This window comes from Quercus robur, chromosome 10 (genome assembly GCF_932294415.1).
Source record: "Quercus robur chromosome 10, dhQueRobu3.1, whole genome shotgun sequence".
NCBI classification, from domain to species: domain Eukaryota; kingdom Viridiplantae; phylum Streptophyta; class Magnoliopsida; order Fagales; family Fagaceae; genus Quercus; species Quercus robur.
This window is the reverse complement of record NC_065543.1, coordinates 29,229,922-29,248,027: the sequence shown is the minus strand read 5'-3', so window position 1 is coordinate 29,248,027 and position 18,106 is coordinate 29,229,922. Positions and strand designations below refer to the sequence as shown.

The following is an 18,106-nucleotide window of genomic DNA, read 5'->3' as shown; positions in this document are numbered from 1 at the left end:
CTTCTTCTTCTTGATCAATTTTCTTTAAACTAAACACACCCTTAATTGAAACAAATATGAAACAATTATTTATCACAACAAATATATCATTGCAATAAATTGTTTATTGCAACAACATAGATATTAATTATTTTATAACCTATTGCAATGACAAATATGAAACAATTATTTATTATAACAAATATATCATTGCAATAAATTGTTTATTGCAACAACATATATATCATTGCATCAAAGTTGCCATTAAAATATTTAGTGATTATTGCAATGAAAATTTTTATTGTACAAACTTATTACCTCAAATGTAATAGCATAGTTCTGTAGCATTAGAGAAGTGAATATTTGATTCTTTGAATGGTTGTACGGTAAAGTCAATAGGGGTCCAAGTTGGGCCTGTCACCATATCAGATTCCACCATATAAAGCAACTCATACTCTTTGCATTCTTTGACTACTTAAACTATTTTTCTTCTTTACTCATTTTCTTTTACAAAAATTTTCACATTTCACTCTTAAAACTCCCTCACATTAAAGGTCATTCTTTTTCTTCACTTATTTTCTTTTACAAAAATTTTCACATTCTTTTCTTCTTCACTCTTGAAACTCCCTCACATTAAAGGTCATTGTTTTTCTTTTTCACTCTTGAAACTCCCTCACATTAAGGCATAAATTCTTCTTCTTCTTCTTCTTGATCAATTTTCTTTAAACTAAACACACCCTTAATTGAAACAAATATGAAAAAATTATTTATCACAACAAATATATCATTGCAATAAATTGTTTATTGCAACAACATAGGTATTAATTATTTTATAACCTATTGCAATGACAAATATGAAACAATTATTTATTATAACAAATATATCATTGCAATAAATTGTTTATTGCAACAACATATATATTATTGCATCAAAGTTGCCATTAAAATATTTAGTGATTATTGCAATGAAAATTTTTATTGTACAAACTTATTACCTCAAATGTAATAGCATAGTTCTGTAACATTAGAGAAGTGAATATTTGATTCTTTGAATGGTTGTACGGTAAAGTCAATAGGGGTCCAAGTTGGGCTTGTCACCATATCAGATTCCACCATATAAAACAACTCATACTCTTTGCATTCTTTGACTACTTAAACTATTTTTCTTCTTTACTCATTTTCTTTTACAAAAATTTTCACATTTCACTCTTAAAACTCCCTCACATTAAAGGTCATTCTTTTTCTTCACTTAGTTTCTTTTACAAAAATTTTCACATTCTTTTCTTCTTCACTCTTGAAACTCCCTCACATTAAAGGTCATTGTTTTTCTTTTTCACTCTTGAAACTCCCTCACATTAAGGCATAAATTCTTCTTCTTCTTCTTCTTGATCAATTTTCTTTAAACTAAACACACCCTTAATTGAAACAAATATGAAACAATTATTTATCACAACAAATATATCATTGCAATAAATTGTTTATTGCAACAACATAGATATTAATTATTTTATAACCTATTGCAATGACAAATATGAAACAATTATTTATTATAACAAATATATCATTGCAATAAATTGTTTATTGCAACAACATATATATCATTGCATCAAAGTTGCCATTAAAATATTTAGTGATTATTGCAATGAAAATTTTTATTGTACAAACTTATTACCTCAAATGTAATAGCATAGTTCTGTAGCATTAGAGAAGTGAATATTTGATTCTTTGAATGGTTGTACGGTAAAGTCAATAGGGGTCCAAGTTGGGCCTGTCACCATATTAGATTCCACCATATAAAGCAACTCATACTCTTTGCATTCTTTGACTGCTTAAACTATTTTTCTTCTTTACTCATTTTCTTTTACAAAAATTTTCACATTTCACTCTTAAAACTCCCTCACATTAAAGGTCATTCTTTTTCTTCACTTAGGCTGTGTTTGGTTGCCGTAAAACGTTTTCCGGAAAATACATATTTTCCGGAAATGCTAATTTCTGGAAAATGAAAATATTTCTGTGTGTTTGGTTGCATTTCAAAAAATTTTCCGGAAAACATTTTCTAGTGTTTGGAAAAGAAGAAAGGAAAACACAAATCCAGAAACAAGCAGAAAACACAAATCCAGATCGCGCGATCGCGATCTCGCCGGCGGATCGCGATCTCGCCGGCGCGATCTCGCGAAGGCGAGATCGCGATCAACGTCGCGATCTCGCGACGGCGCGATCTCGCGTTCGCGAGATCGCGATCAACGCTTCGCGAGATCGCGATCTCGATCCGGCGCGATCTCGCGAAGGCGTGATCGCGATCGACGGCGCGATCTCGCGAACGACGCTTCGCGAGATCACGCCGTCGATCGCGATCTCGATCCAGCGCGATCTCGCGAAGGCGAGCCGTCGTCGGACTGGTCTTAGGACTGGAGATCGGCGCAGACTGGTCTTCTCCCTCGCGCTCGCGCTCTCTCTCTCTCTCTCTTTCTCTCTTTTCCGGAAATCCTTTGAAGTGAAAATAGAGCCGGTAATTGATTTCCGTGGTCAAAGGCCTTTTTTTTCGGTCAACGGATTTCAATTTCCGGAAAATAGAATTTTCCGGACCAACCAAACACACCTATTTTCCGGAAAATCATTTCCGGAATGCGTTTGAAGTCGATTCAAACGCAGCCTTAGTTTCTTTTACAAAAATTTTCACATTCTTTTCTTCTTCACTCTTGAAACTCCGTCACATTAAAGGTCATTGTTTTTCTTTTTCACTCTTGAAACTCCCTCACATTAAGGCATAAATTCTTCTTCTTCTTCTTCTTGATCAATTTTCTTTAAACTAAACACACCCTTAATTGATTATTTCTCAAGTAGTATATAACAAATAAATATAAAACAAAACTTAGTTTCCATGTTAAGGATAACATAAATATTTCATGACTCAAAATTCTTCTTCTTCTTCTTCTTCTTCTTGTTGACCATTAAAAGTTGCTTTTGTTATAACTCTTAATCTGTTGGTTTGACTATTAAAAGCTGACCTAGATCCATATGTTTCTAATTTTGTACTAAAAAACTTAAGCCCAAATGTAATATTTAATGGTTCCGTAGCTAGAAATTTATTAGAGAATAGCATGGAGTGAGAAGCAAGGGAGTGAGAAGTGAATATTTGGTCCAAGTTGGACCTGTCTCACCATATCAGATTGCATTGCATAAAGCATTTCATACCAATTCACTTTGTATTCTTTGGTTATTACATTGAATTATTGATATAAATATCTCCCTATTTGTGTTGGAGAACTAGATTGAAAATGAAAAATTTTCAGAAAAATAATGGGAAATGGAAAGAAGTTTACGTTTCTATGACAATGCAGTTTTTGGATTTCCTTCAATCAGTTATGATTTGATTCAATATATTTAGTAGTTGTTGGTCGTGAAGTACAAACATTAAACGAGAATATATCATTGCGATTACTTGATATTAATTATTTTACAATCTATTGCAACGACAAATATGAAACAATTATTTATTACAACAAATATATCATTGCAATAAATTGTTTATTGCAACAACATAGATATTAATTATTTTACAACCTATTGCAATGACAAATATGAAACAATTATTTATTATAACAAATATATCATTGCAATAAATTGTTTATTGCAACAACATATATATCATTGCATCAAAGTTGTCATTAAAATATTTAGTGATTATTGCAATGAAATTTTTTGTTGCACAAATTTATTACCTCAAAATTTATTACAACTTGCATAAACTATTGCAATGACTTTGATGTTATTGCAATGATTTTTTGTTATTGTAATAAACAAGGTTTTCAGATTCGAACCGTTCATTGAACCGTAAAAAGAAGAGGTTCAAGGTTTTTGAGGTCGAACCGAGGTTAAACCGGGGTCGAACCGTGATGACGTTATAATTAATTTAATAATTATTTTAAATATATATAAAATCATTAAATTAATAAAAAATAGAAAAATTAACTAAAATAGTCCAAAACAAATATAGATAGTATTTTTTTATAACATAACTTTCATAATACAAATAAAAATTATTAAATTCTAAAAAAACATTAATAGCTATTGAGTTTCTAAATTATTTTTAAGTCATGACAAAGCACACTTTAATACCCAATAATTTTTATTTTATGAAACCCAATAAAACAGTTAAGAGACAAATTAGTTTATTTGCTCATGGCCAAGCCCATTTGACAGCCGATCATTTTTTTCCCAAGCCCATTTGAATAGTCACTGTTCACCATTTATTATGAATTAAAAAAAAAAAAAAAAATCAAAAGCTAGATCAGAAGATGTCCAAGCATTTAAAAATTGTTAAAGTTAAATAAATAACAAAACCCAAGAAGGAAGTGCTTGACAACAAGAAAACATTATATGTTAGTAGTTGACACTAAAGCACACAGCAGCAAAGAAGAAGTCTCCAGAAATAGCGAAGAAGTCTACAACATTTTTAGCAATACTTTCACAACAAAATTTATGTGAAAAGTTACTAGTTTTAATTTGAACCTACAATTGAAATTATTTTTTTACTCATCAATATTAACTAATACTAATCTGTTACTTAAAATTTACTGTGAAACATTATAAAAATATTGTAGTAACATTTAATTGTGATTTTTTATTCTTTTCATTATTTATCCTTTCTTTCCTTTCACGTGGAGAGCTCATCTTTTATTCAAAATTTAAAAGCTTTCAATGTTTCCAATGTTAGGCAGCTAGTGTCAGTGTACTGTAGACACATGGAGAGCTTAGGAAGCTTTCAATATTTCTAATGCTAGTAGCTAGTGTCAGTGTAGTCATAACAAATACAAAGAAAGAGAAAGTGCGAAACCAGACCACATACATAACAAAGTTCAGCAAAAAAAGGAGAGAGGGAGACGGATAGAGAAGAAGAAGAAAAAAAAAGAAAGAAGAAGAAGAAGAAGCAGTTGCTTCATGGCGCCACCCCTGCTTCGTCGTCGTCTTCTTCCTTTTCTCCTTTTCTGTGTTTTTTTTTTTAATTTTATTTTTTTAGGTTCAGATTCAATGGGAAGTAGGAAACCATGAGAAACGGTCTGATTACGGTTCTCAGAATCGTGAGGTCTGACTGTGGTTCGCACAGATCCCTGCTTTTTTCTCATAGAGCAGTTCTTGAGGCTAAAAGAACCGCAAATATGAACTGTTCGAGATTTTTCCGGTTGAATCGTACGGTCCGGTTTGGGTTTCAAAACCTTGAGTGGAGAGCCCAACTAGTGAATAAAATCATACTAAGACCATCATATCCTCCAAAGGAAATTTCTCTCACAAGACTGTTAGATACTCATTAGCAAACAGTGCTCACACTAGCAAACACAGAAGATTACATCAAATGAGACCAAGGTTGAAACTAAGATTTCAGCAGTCATAACTAGAACAATACAGAGTTGCATACCAGGATGTCCCCCCACTTTTTGTGATGACATCAAACAACAGTCTTGTATTAATTCCCAGTCGAGCTCCAAATGCCACTGCTTCCGCTCCTGAGGCTATATGAACTCCAGCATGCAATTGATTATCCATCTTTACACTGCTATAGAACCAAAAAAAAAAAAAAAAAAAGTTCGTAATAAAAATTGACGTCCCCAGCATAACCAGATTACCGTGCCTCATGAAAATGAATAGGCAAATTACCTTTTTTTTATTAGCATATATAAGGATGCATGTGTCCATGGACTTATTATTAGATGAATGAAAATTTAATGTATGGAGATATTGACCAATATGAGTCAGAAGTACCTTCCAGCCCCGCAACCTCCTCTGATAATATAAAGCTTCTCACTCAATGCTGTACAAAAAATCAGTCAAAGTATTACTCACAAAGTTAATTCTGAATCACCACACCCCCAATGAATTTCAAAAACATGCTTAGTACCTGCAAGAACTAAACCAGAACTTTATGCTTGTAGGATTGATCTGTATTCCCCATAGTTCAGAATCTTCAGATCAAGATTATACTCCAATTATAGAAAAGTCTTTTGGAAACCCAAAAAAAAAAAAAAAAAAAAACCTATGTTTTATTTTGTGAGCTTACTTTTTTCTTAGAAGTCTGCTTTTAAGGTAACTGAAAATGGGCAAGTTCTATATTCATGTAGTATGAATTATACTCTCTCCCACTCCCTCTTTCTCACTAACTTTTCCCCCTTTCTTTAGGTGGGCACAAGGGATTTGATAAAAAGGTTTGGGAGGCAACTAATATTACGAAGGGCGAGAATCCATCCATCACTTTCAAATATCACAGTTCTGATGGGGAGGAAGGTAATTTGTCTCTCTTGCTCTTGCTCAATGTCTCTTATTCTCTCTCTCATATTTGCGTATATCTGTTTCTCCTGTCACTAGGTTACCCGGGTGATGTCTCTGTGACTGCAACTAACACGCTTACTTTAAGCACAATAATGAGATTTGACATGGAAGCTGTGCCAAACAAGCCAACTCCAATCAGCTTAGCTCAGCATATATACTGGAATTTAGCTGGCCACAACTCTGGAAACGTTCTTGACCATTCAATTCAGATTAGGGCAAACCATGTTACTCCTGTGGATCAGAACCCAATCCCAACTGGTGAAATCATGCCAGTTAAGGATACCCCTTTGATTTCACTGCTGAGAAGAGGATAGGTGAGTCAATCCATGAGGTTGGTGTAGGGTATGACCAAAACTATGTTCTAGACTGTGGCATGCGGGGAGGAAAAAATGGGTTTGAAACATGCTGCGAAAGTGCAGGGCCCATCAAGCTCGAGGATCCTTAACTTGTGAAGCAATGCCCCTGGGATGCAGTTTTACACTGGGAACTATGTAAATGGGGTTGTTGGTAAAGGAGGTGCCGGGCTATGTTTGGAGACTCAGGGATTCCCAAATGCCATAAACCAAACAAACTTCCCTTCTATTGTTGTTGAACCTGGTGAGAAGTATCAACACACAATGTTGTTTGAGTTTTCAGTTGAATAAAGTGGCAGTCTTTAAAGGAGCAGATGTCAGAATAAGGTTGACTTTTGGTTTTCTTGCTACCAATGAGTGTTGGAACCGGATGATGAGAACTATTCATATAATCTTTGCTTATAACAGATTTAGAGGCTGTTCTTTGTGTCGAAGTTCTGATGAAAGCTTAATGTTATTAAAGAGTAAACTCTTTCAAAGAAATCTCCACAAACCACCAACAAAGATCACAACATAATTACTGCATTTTTCTATCAATTAGTAAAATGGTGTGGCATATGTGTTGCGTCCCTAGAATGACAAGTTCGTAAAAGTAATCGTGAATTATAGTTTTGATGTGGATGGGCTTTGAGGTCCATTAGAATTTTTGAGAGTTTCAACCTCTCTCAAAAATTCTAATGGACCTCAAAGCCCATCCACATCAGAATTAAGTGTATGGGTTTTGTTAGAGTGAATTTGGGCCATGTCTAGAGCATTTCAAGTTGAACCGGAGCATGTCTAGAGCATTTCATATCTAGAGCCAGCAGACTTTGCAAAATAAGCAGTAATTTAAATAAATAAAGGGAGGGGGGGAGCATTTTTCAATTAGCCCCCAGCCCTCACAGAAGGGAAGTTTTATTTAGAGATATATAACTGTAGAGCACGCTCGTGGAGTGCCCAAATACAAAACGGTTGATACATAAAAGTGGGACAACTCTCATATTGTGGTGTGCCCAAATACACAAGGTCCTAAACAAAATGTTGATACACAAAAGCGGGACAACTCTCATATTTTTCATAACCTTGCTCTCTTGGTTAAGGCTTCTTTTTACCATATCGTCTGTGCACCTGCTAACTTCACAAAAAACGTGTCTGAGGTGGACGGTCTAGTCCCCACCTTCAATCAAATATCAAAATAACAATATCTGGTACAAAAACATAATTAGTTGTTAACTAATTAAGCACTGTTTGGGAATCCATTTCCAAATTAACATATTTGTAACCTGATTGCCATTCAAGATTTAATTCATACCTGGCATCACACAATTCAGCTAAATTATTTGTGGCAATACGCCAATACCTATATTGATGAAGAAGCCTTTTAGCCATTGAACTTTATTGTTTCAAATGACCCCACCTCCCCGGCTTGATCAGGTTTACCTAAAAGGCTAAAACACTTTTCAATTATTTTCACCTATAAAAATTAATGGAGAACATGGAAAGGACTATAAGGAGAGGGAATTTGACACGAGTTATAGTGCAGTTGCTGGTGGTGAATTTCTATTTCATAAAGTATTCATCCATACAAAAACATGTATAAATTTAAATCCTAAGTAATGTTTACACTAAATATAAGGCGTATTCATACTGAATTTGTTAATTAAATTAGATAAATAAACTAAATGTTCCATGATCTATCATCATTTTAGGTAAATTTATAACTCCAATATTTCACAATAAAAAAAAAAAAATCATCTCATACAACTCATTTGACTTTACATTTAAACCTTTAAATTCAGCAACCTCCTCAAAATCATAATATTAGATAACCAAACATTTAAACCTTTAAAGTTCAAGAAATAAATTTAAATCCTAAGGAATGTTCACACTAAATATAAGGAGTGTTAATACTGAATTTGTTAATTAAATTAGATAATAAACTAAATATTCCATGACCTTTCCTCATTTTAGGTAAATTTATAACTCCAATTATTTAACAATCTAAAAATAATCTCATACAACTCATTTTACTTAACATTTTTTTTTTTTGAGAAAAAAATCTTACTTAACATTTAAATTCAGCAACCTCTTCAAATCATAATATTAAATAACCAAACACTTAAACCCTTAAAGTTCAAGAAAATCAACTGTTGCGTACACGCAATTATAATAAATCATCAATCATTAAATACAACCATGGAAATTTAAAATTATAACTGAATTTCTGCAATTTATATTCAATAAATGGAAGAACAATATGAAACAATAAAAAGGATATGTCCTCCAGTAACCAAAGGACTTCTTTTCAGTTACAAACATTAAGTAGTGGAATGTATGCAATTATGGTGTATGTAAAGATTCACCAAATTTTTTTAAAGTATATGTAAATTTTTATGAACTTAAAAGACAAAGAAAAAGAAAAAGAAAAGCTTAGTAACTACCAGGAAAAAAACTACTCCATAAATCACACACATCACTACCAAAAAAAATCCTAAATATCTTATAAATTACAACACTGATACACTATCATTATATAGTAGCAGTCTCAGTTGGTGTATCTATCAATATAAATGATCCACTTTTAATTTCCTTTTTTATTAGTATGTTATTCAATTAGTTAATTGCAGCTTAATCTAGATAAATGTGAAAAGACAAAGTAAAGTCCAAAGGAGTGGAACGTATAGAGTTAAATAAGTGTAAATTTTAAATTACACTCTTAGAGTTTAGGGATATTTGGATTTTACATTTTAAAATTTCAGAATTTAGATTTTACCCTCTAAAGTTTGGAAGTGTTTAAAACTCTAATGTTTCAAAATTTGAATTTTACCCCCCTAAATTTTAAGGGTGTTTGGATTTTATTTCTTAAAATTTGGATTTTATTCCTAAAGTTTAGGAATTTTTGGATTTTACGCCGTGAAGTTTCAAAATTTGGAGGTGTAAAATTTAAACACTTCCAAACTTTAGAAGGTAAAATCCAAGTTTTGAAACGTGAGGGTGTAAAATCTAAACATTCCTAAACTTTAAAGGGTAAATTTCAAATCTTGAAATTTTAGAGTGTAAAGTTCAAATACCCCAAATTTTATGGGTTTAATTTACCATTTACTATTTTATTTTCATATATGGCCAAGCCGATGGTTTTTATTTGGAGGATTGAAGGAGTGTATTTTGAAAGATAAAGAGTAAAGACTAGACCTATGTGGGTTTACCAATAGGCCCAAACTTGGACTTTTCACGGTGAGCTATGAATGCTTGTAAAAGCTAGGGGCCCATGTGCTGTTCACAAACAAAATAAAAACACTGATTTGGACTACTATATTTACCATAAAATCTAGAATAATAACCTTAAGTTAAGTAGGTTGGTTATATACTTATATTTAATGCAATCTGACAAGTTCCCATAAAATTAGCAGGTTCCAGTGTTTTTTTTTTTTTTTTTTTTTGGGGGGGAGGGGGGGGGGGGGGAGTACATCCATTTAGTAAATACATAAAAGTAAGCTTGGTCAGTAGGTTTCTCAAAATGATTTTTAAAGCAGTTTATATGTTAAAGAACCAAACATAACGACTTGTTATAACTCTTATTCTGTTGGTTTGATTTAACACATGCAATGTCATTTTGATAATTAAAACTTTTTTTTCTTTTTTTCTTTTAAGTGCAGAGATATTGAATGGTAAAAATTAGTTTTTTCCTTACACCGTAAAATGTCCATATGCACTTAGAACGAGGTTGAAAAAAATTGCAAAATGAGGTATTTACATTTAGTATCGAAAAAAAAAATTGAGTTAGAAAATAATTATAATAATTAAAAATCATTATTTATTTGAAGGCAGTGCTTGTCATAATCACTCAAACCTAGTTGCTATATGATGCTCTTCTAAATGGATAACTTCAAATAATGTTTTGAATACTATTTTGGACCCATTTCGATTTGTCCATTAAAAGTTAAAACAAAACATTTTGATACTAGTCTATTTCAGAGTACCATTTCGGGATTACTGCTAAAGCTATGTATATACATACCTAAGTCTGCATCACATTATATTATACCATATCAAATTATTAATTCAAAATCAAATAATGCATATTCTTAATATTGTCATTACGTAATATAAATATATAATATGTCATATATAAGTGAAGAAAAAAACCATGTGCCATGTGAGTAATGTAAACAAGAGAAATATATTGTTAAAGGAAAAATAATAATAAAAAGTCATTTGTGAGTGAAGTATTTAAAATTATGGGTTTAAGAAGAAAAAAAAAAATTCGTTTACATGCCAATCTAAATCACCATACTGGGTGGAACTTATTGGAATAGATGGAAAGGAATGTGATGAAATTTAGAATGAAATTTAGAATGGAAAGGAATGTGATGAAATTTAGAATGAGATGAAATAGATAAGAGATTTGTATCGGTTAACTACTTGGAAGGAAAAATCCAAGCCGTTTTGAGCAAAACAAAATGGAAGACATAACTATGCAAATAACATCTCTCTCTCTCTCTCTTGCTTTCACCCTCGCCCCCTCCCTTTGTGTTTCTTAATATGAAATTTGATAATTATGATAGTTATTTGAAAAGAATACTCAGAGAAATATATTTCACAGAAGCTTAAAATGAATTACAACCATCAAAACTATTTATATAGCATAAATACATCAAGAATGTTCTAAAGACTATAACCGTTCTAACTGAAAGTAACCTACTCCACATTATGCGCTGAGAATCAAGGAATGACAGTTGGAAGGCTTGGAGGTAGTTGGAGCTCTCTGAAGCAAACTCTGAAACCAAGTATAGGAACAAAGGATTGGAAGAAGTCTTTCGACAAGATGAAGTATGCCCAACACACTAAACATTCCGTTTCATAAACCAATACTCAGAATACCAAAACGATCCGTTTCATTAAGAATATAAATAAGCTAAGTTATACGGCATCGTTTCTATTAAGAAACTAGCCGTTAACTAGCTGTTGAAGGCTCTGACTTTTCTTCTTCTATTTTCACCGAATGCTTTGGGTTACTGTCTTTAATAGTTAGAATTCTTTTTCGCCTTAGGTTGGAACAGATTCAAGTTGATAGTTTTTTTAACCCATCTAACACAACTGAACTGGAGATATATATAGGTTTAATAAGGGTCACCAATAGGCCAAGTCGGCCCATTTTTACTAGGCCTATGGGCACAATGGGCTGGTCATAACAAGCCGTTGACTAGTTAATGGGCCAAGTTAGGCTAGGTTGAAAGAGAAATCCCTAGCTTATAATCCTACCCTTAGGCAATGCTCATTTTTTCTTTAGTATGCTAGGCTACCGGGCTGGGACTAATGGGCTTGTGTTAACATCTTATTTTACTTTTTTTTTAATAAGAAAAAATTGATCTCTTTTTCTAAAGGAAAAAAATAAAAGAATTTAACACTTATTTAATTTTTTTTAAGGTCAAATCTATTAAATTTTTTTATTAAAGCTTTAAACAATTTTTTCTTTTTTTAACTTTTAATTTAAAAAATGTCAATCATTAAATTTTAAGTTGCTAGACTACTGGAAAAATATATTTAGTAAATTAATTTTAACACAATCACTTAAGTATGTGCTTAAAAAATTGCTTTAATGTTTCAAGATCAATTCCCCATTCTTCTCATATATATTTTTGTTATGAATTCCATGTTATTGGACTAGGCAACAAGTTGGGCCAACGGCTAATCTAATGGGCTGACCTACTATGCCCCCATGATCATAAAAACTAGTTCATAGCTTGACCCATTAGGCTAGTGGGCTACACATGAGCCTCTACAGAAATGGGTCGGGCTGCTCATTATCCCAGCGAGTCATCGGGCTAATGGGTCGGGACGTGGGCAATGGGCTATTTGTTGATCCTAAGTTTATTTTATTACCTTTATTTAGATTTTTTGAGTTTAATTTATTCTATTATTTGTGAATTAATTTTGATGAATATGGAAATTGAAATATAATTTACATGTATTATGTATATTGTAACAATTTAAATAATATATATATATATATATATTATTGAAATCCCAAATTTCAATTTGAAGTATTCCATTAGTTTATGAATAAAATACCTACCCTTTTATAAAAAAAAAAAAAAAAAAAAAAAAATCGCAAATTTCATTTCATAAAAAGTTCTTATATTTATAAAAGTCCAAATTTCAAAATGCACAAAGTAATTATTATTTTTTAATGAATGATTAGAAAGCTAATCACAAAGTTGACCTAGATCCATATGTTTCTAATTTTGTTTAAAAAAAACTTAAGCCTAAATATAATATTGAATTGTTCCTTAGCTACAAATTTATTAAAGAATAGCATATCATCTAAGGAAAAGGATACCATACCGTACAGGCTGGTACAATCGGTATGTGCACGAGTACCGATATGTGCACCTATACCGACACTTTGACGATGGTTGGCCACTGGAAACTAGGGACATTAGTGGGGTGGTGGTTAGGTGGTAGGCAGTAAGGGGGGAGGTTCGGTTAATAAGTTTTGAATGAGGCGGAAATGGTTTTATGAAAAATGAAAGCATGAACCAATTTCTACCATAAGTGCCTTTATTCTACAATCAACCGAAAAACAATTTCTGATTGACCAACATTTTCCCTCGTCCTAAACACTCTTAAATTCAAAAAGTATTTTTAGAAATCAATTTTCTTCGAACTAAACACACCCTTAATTGAGTATTTCTTAGGTAGTATACAACAAATACATAGGAAAAAAAAAAAAAAAAAAACCTTAGCCTCTGTTTGGGTACTGCGTTTTGCATCCAGGTTGCGTCCACATCTGGACGCAAAACGCGTTTCACCCTTTTTTTTTATTCTCTATGCCATGATTGTTGACTGGAAAGGTGTGAATAGTGCACACCTCAGCAACTTTTCTAGCACCTTTTAATAAAATTTTCAGCAACTTTTCAATCACGGGACCACAAACCTCACTTTTCAGCAATTTTTTTATTAAAAATGGGTCTCACGGTACTATTTACACATTTAAAAATTATTTTGCTATAGTATTTTTTAGTTTTCAGTTTTCAGCTGTATCCAAACGGACCCTTAGTTTCCACGCTAAGGATAACATAAATATTTCACAAGTCAAAATTCAAATGAAAACTCTATACAGAGTCTAGACCTATTTATGTTATTGTATTGTATATAGATATAGATTTTCATAAATTCATGCAACTATAAATATATAGCCTATAATTATTTGTTGATTTTATTAATGGTCATATATCTATAATTACATATATTTGTATACAAGAATATGCTTGTTTTAAGAATAACATGATTACCACCGCGCACAATTGGTTTGATGGTCATTCTACAAGAATAAAGTTCTTGTGAGGTGGGGGGGGGGGGAATGTCGGGGTTCAAGTCTTCAAGAGAGAGCTTCACACACATATACATTTTGATTAGATTAGAGTAGAATTTTATCTTGTATAAAAAAAGAAAAAGCATTATTTAAAACACATGATTTTAGGTAGAAACTAGGAAGTGAAAAAAAAAAAAACTTATGGAATAAAGGAAATATGTGAGAAAGGGGCTTCAAGTTTAAATTCTCTTGATTCTTAAATAAAATGAAGTTATAAAATATTTTATATTTTTCTCATTTATATAATGTAATAGTTTTTTTAATTGAAATTTTATTTACATATTGGTTTGTAATCATATCCAAACATGCTCTTAGTTTTCCGGAATATATAAATGATTTGATTCAATAGATTTAATAGTTTTTAGTGGTGGGGTACAAACATGCGTATCAATATAGATATAGTATTTATCCTTGGTTTCTAAGAGAATGACTAGATATCTTAGATTATTGTAAATTTGAAGAAGTTATGTTATCATTGGTTTCATGATTTTTTTTTTTTTTTAATTTATTTATTTAGTTTTTCCATTAAATTGCTATTATATCTTTGCTTAACTTCGGTTTCTCTGTGTTGTTTTTCATCAGCTATTACTTTTCTGTTATGGCCTCTTTTTCTTAAAGTAAAAGTTTTACATAGAGTTTTTATATTGATGCAGATATTTGCTATAATTCTAGATCCAAAGATGGGGGTAAGCCATTTAAAATTCTTGTAATTTTTTAAAATTATTTTTTATCTCATTTTCCATAAATTTATGGAAAATATAAGTGTAAGTCAATAACTAAAAAAAAAAATCAAAACAAATGGTACAAATTTATTCTATTCGTTTGCTTTAAAATTCTCTTACATTTACTGCGTTGTCATTAGTAAGTTAACTATTACTACAAACATTTTTGTTTTTGAGAATGACTATTAGTACAAACTTAGTCTTTAATGAATATTACTCATTTATTTTTTTCTAAGTCACATTAGTTCTCAGTATAATTCTCTCTAGTGTCAAACAATTAGGAAACAATTTTCTAGTGCACACAAGATTACACACTAAGGATTCATTTCTTTTAAGCTTATAAGTTGGCTTAAGAAAGTCTCACTTATTTTAGGCAAACTTGTACTTTTAACTAGTTTATATTTTTAATCTAAATAAGCTAATGAACTTTTAAGCTATGACCTTCTTAAAAAAAAAAAAAAAGTATAAGTTTCTTATTATTTAAGTAAATATAAAAATTCTAAGTTTATTTTAAAATTTTCTTCATAATGTTAATATAGAAATATTTTTTAATAACTAATAGTCTAATATATAACATTATAATTATAATTTACAATTATACTATTTTTATAAGCCAACATATTTATTGAAAACGCATGCAACATCAATAATAAACGACTACTATAGGTATTTTTATATTTTTCTAATATAACCTTTAGCAGCGGTTTTTTTTAACCCGGCACTTTTCAGAAATTGAAAATCGTCATAGTAGGTTGAACCTATACCAGCAGTTTTAAATTGCCACTATAGTCATTTTTAAAATTTTCCAATATTACCTTTAGTGGCAGTTTCAAGATTGCTGCTATAGGTCTTTTTAAAATACCAGTATTAGCGGTAGTTTAAAAGCGCTACTATAGGTCATTTAAAAAAAAACATTTAAGCAAAAATATTTTTCCTGCATTTTGTTTTCTCAACCTGTTTATGGTTAAACAAAAATCAATATTAAATAAAGGACTAGATCTAGTTTTCGCACGCAATATAGACCCCACAATAATCAAACATATTCAAGCTATCAAATTAATAAAATACAATAATACAATTTCTAGCTATAATAATTGTTATGCTCTGTACAAGACATTCCAAATGTCTAGAATGTCATGTCAAAGCTGCAAACTATTTAATACATTTAGTGCAACAAGATAATTTAAATAGTCCTAAAAAAAAAAAAAAAAAAACCGCAGCATATTTCTTGATGAGATTCCCCTGATGATTGATTTTGTGCAGTAGGAAAATGGTCAGCCATATCATCACCATCCTAAATATAATAAAGGCAATGTTATAAGTTTATATAACATCAACGTTACTAAATAACACAATAACGCTAATCCATTACCAAAATCCAAAGGATTTCACAAAGGAATTCTGTAAACACAGTTTTTGACTTTAATCTTATTGCAACGGTTTTTAAACTATTGTAATAGGTATTTCTATTGTGAATTCCTATTGCGGCGATTCAAAACTATCACAATAGGCCCTCTTAAAATTTTGTAATTTAAACGTATTATGACTATTTTAAAACCGCTGCAATAGGTCATTCAAATCCGTGAATAATTTGAACATAGCGGTGGTTTTAAAATTGCCGTAATAGATCAATGAAAAAAAAAATTAATTAAAAACCTATAGCAACGGTTAGATACCGTGGTAATAGGCCTTACTATATAGCGACAATTTTAAACTCACCATAATAGGTCAGTAAAAAAAAAAGATTTAATTAAAAACCTATAGTGGCGGTTGGAAACCGCTATAATAGGTCTTACTATATAGTAGCAGTTTTAAAACTGCCATAATAAGTCTTACCTACGGCAAAACCCATAGCAGCAGTTTTAAAATTGCTGTAATAGGTCATTTTAAAAAAAATTAATTAATTTAAAACCTGTAGCGGTACTTGGAAACACCGTAATAGCTTAATATGTTGTGGTAGTTTCATAAAGCGTTGCAGTAGAGTATAGCGCTGGTTTTAAATTGCCATAATAGGTCAACCTATTGTGGCAGTTCCTAAAAGCATCACATTAGGTCTCCTATAGTGGCAGTTTTCAAAACTGCCGGAAGGCTGCTATAAAACCAATTTTTTTTGTAGTGTAGTGGATTGGAGTCATCCAGTTAGAAATGAACGTGCTTGTAGTAAGTATTTAGAAAGCTCTTCATTTTCTTCTAACTTTTGATTTTTAGCTTGAAATAAATAAAATTATAATGTATTACCATTTTATTGTTTAAAGATTCTTATTGGGCAATCAAGGCCACTGGAGCTAGAGAAGCTCTATAGACTCTGAATCACATTAATAGGATCATAACTCTGTTATCACCACAAGAGTTGGTAGATTGTTGTGAATTGAGTCCCGAGAAACCTAATAAAAAATGTTACTACACATATTCAATTAACAGAGCATTTACGTGGATAATGGACAATGACATTTCTACTAAAGAAGACTATCCTTTTTAAGGACAAAAAGGAGAATATTGTAAAACAAAAAATAAGGTAATGTGTGTGTATATATCAACATGCTTATAGTAATTATTTACAAAGCTCTTCATTTTCTTCTAGCTTTTGATTTTTAGCTCGAAATAAATATAATTATAGTGTACTACATAATTAACCAAAATAAGTTGGATTAAATTATTACAATGATATCTTCATTGTAGTAGATAATTACTTTATTTTTTAATTGCGATATATTATGAAATAATTGATATTAGATTATTGCAATGATATATTCGTTGCAGTTTCATATGAGGCATTGTAATAGATTATAAAAGAATTAATATCAAATTATTGCAACGATAACTTCGTTGCAATAAATTGTAAAAATAATTTGTATAAATTTATTGTAATGATTTCTTCATTTTAAGTTATTGCTTTTTTTCTAATATATTAAAACTTCTATTATAACCAAAAATTATAAGTTATTTTAAATATTCTTGTTAGGCAATGCGGCCCCTTGAGCCATAGAAGCTCTATAGACTCACAATCACATCAATAGGGTTATAACTCCATTATCACCACAAGAGTTGGTAGATTGTTGTGAATTGAGTCCCGAGAAACTTGATAAAAAAGGTTACTACACATTCAATTAATAGAGCATTTAAGTGAATAATGGACAGTGGAATTTCTACTGAGGAAGACTGTCCTTTTCAAGGACAAAAATGAGACTAATGTAAGCCAAAAACTAAGGTAATGTATATATATTTTTAGGCATATATTTATATTTGTGTTTATGTTCATTATTTGGCTCCTTAAATATATTTTATTTTATTTCTTTCGGCTAGGAATCAGTATTAAAAGTTATAAGAGTGCGTTTGGATTCGGCTGAAAGTTCCCTGCGTTTGCGTTTTGTCTG

The 18,106-nt window shown here is 31.1% G+C and overlaps 1 protein-coding gene across 1 annotated transcript; it reads left to right on the top strand.

The window, feature by feature from the left end:
- Positions 1-5,702: 5,702 nt before the first annotated feature.
- LOC126704025 (uncharacterized) lies at positions 5,703-6,617 on the top strand. The gene is made up of 3 exons (XM_050403067.1): positions 5,703-5,790; positions 6,154-6,258; positions 6,340-6,617. Exons 1-3 carry the CDS (start codon positions 5,703-5,705, stop codon positions 6,615-6,617), a joined length of 471 nt encoding a protein of 156 aa, XP_050259024.1.
- The last annotated feature ends 11,489 nt before the right edge of the window (positions 6,618-18,106 follow it).

Bases quoted from the DNA above. Each gene is read 5' to 3' on its own strand.
- LOC126704025 (XM_050403067.1), top strand. From the start codon at position 5,703: ATGTATGGAGATATTGACCAATATGAGTCAGAAGTACCTTCCAGCCCC. The intron at 5,791-6,153 runs GTACAAAAAATC...CCCTTTCTTTAG, and splicing joins AAAGCTTCTCACTCAATGCT to GTGGGCACAAGGGATTTGAT. The intron at 6,259-6,339 runs GTAATTTGTCTC...TCCTGTCACTAG, and splicing joins CAGTTCTGATGGGGAGGAAG to GTTACCCGGGTGATGTCTCT.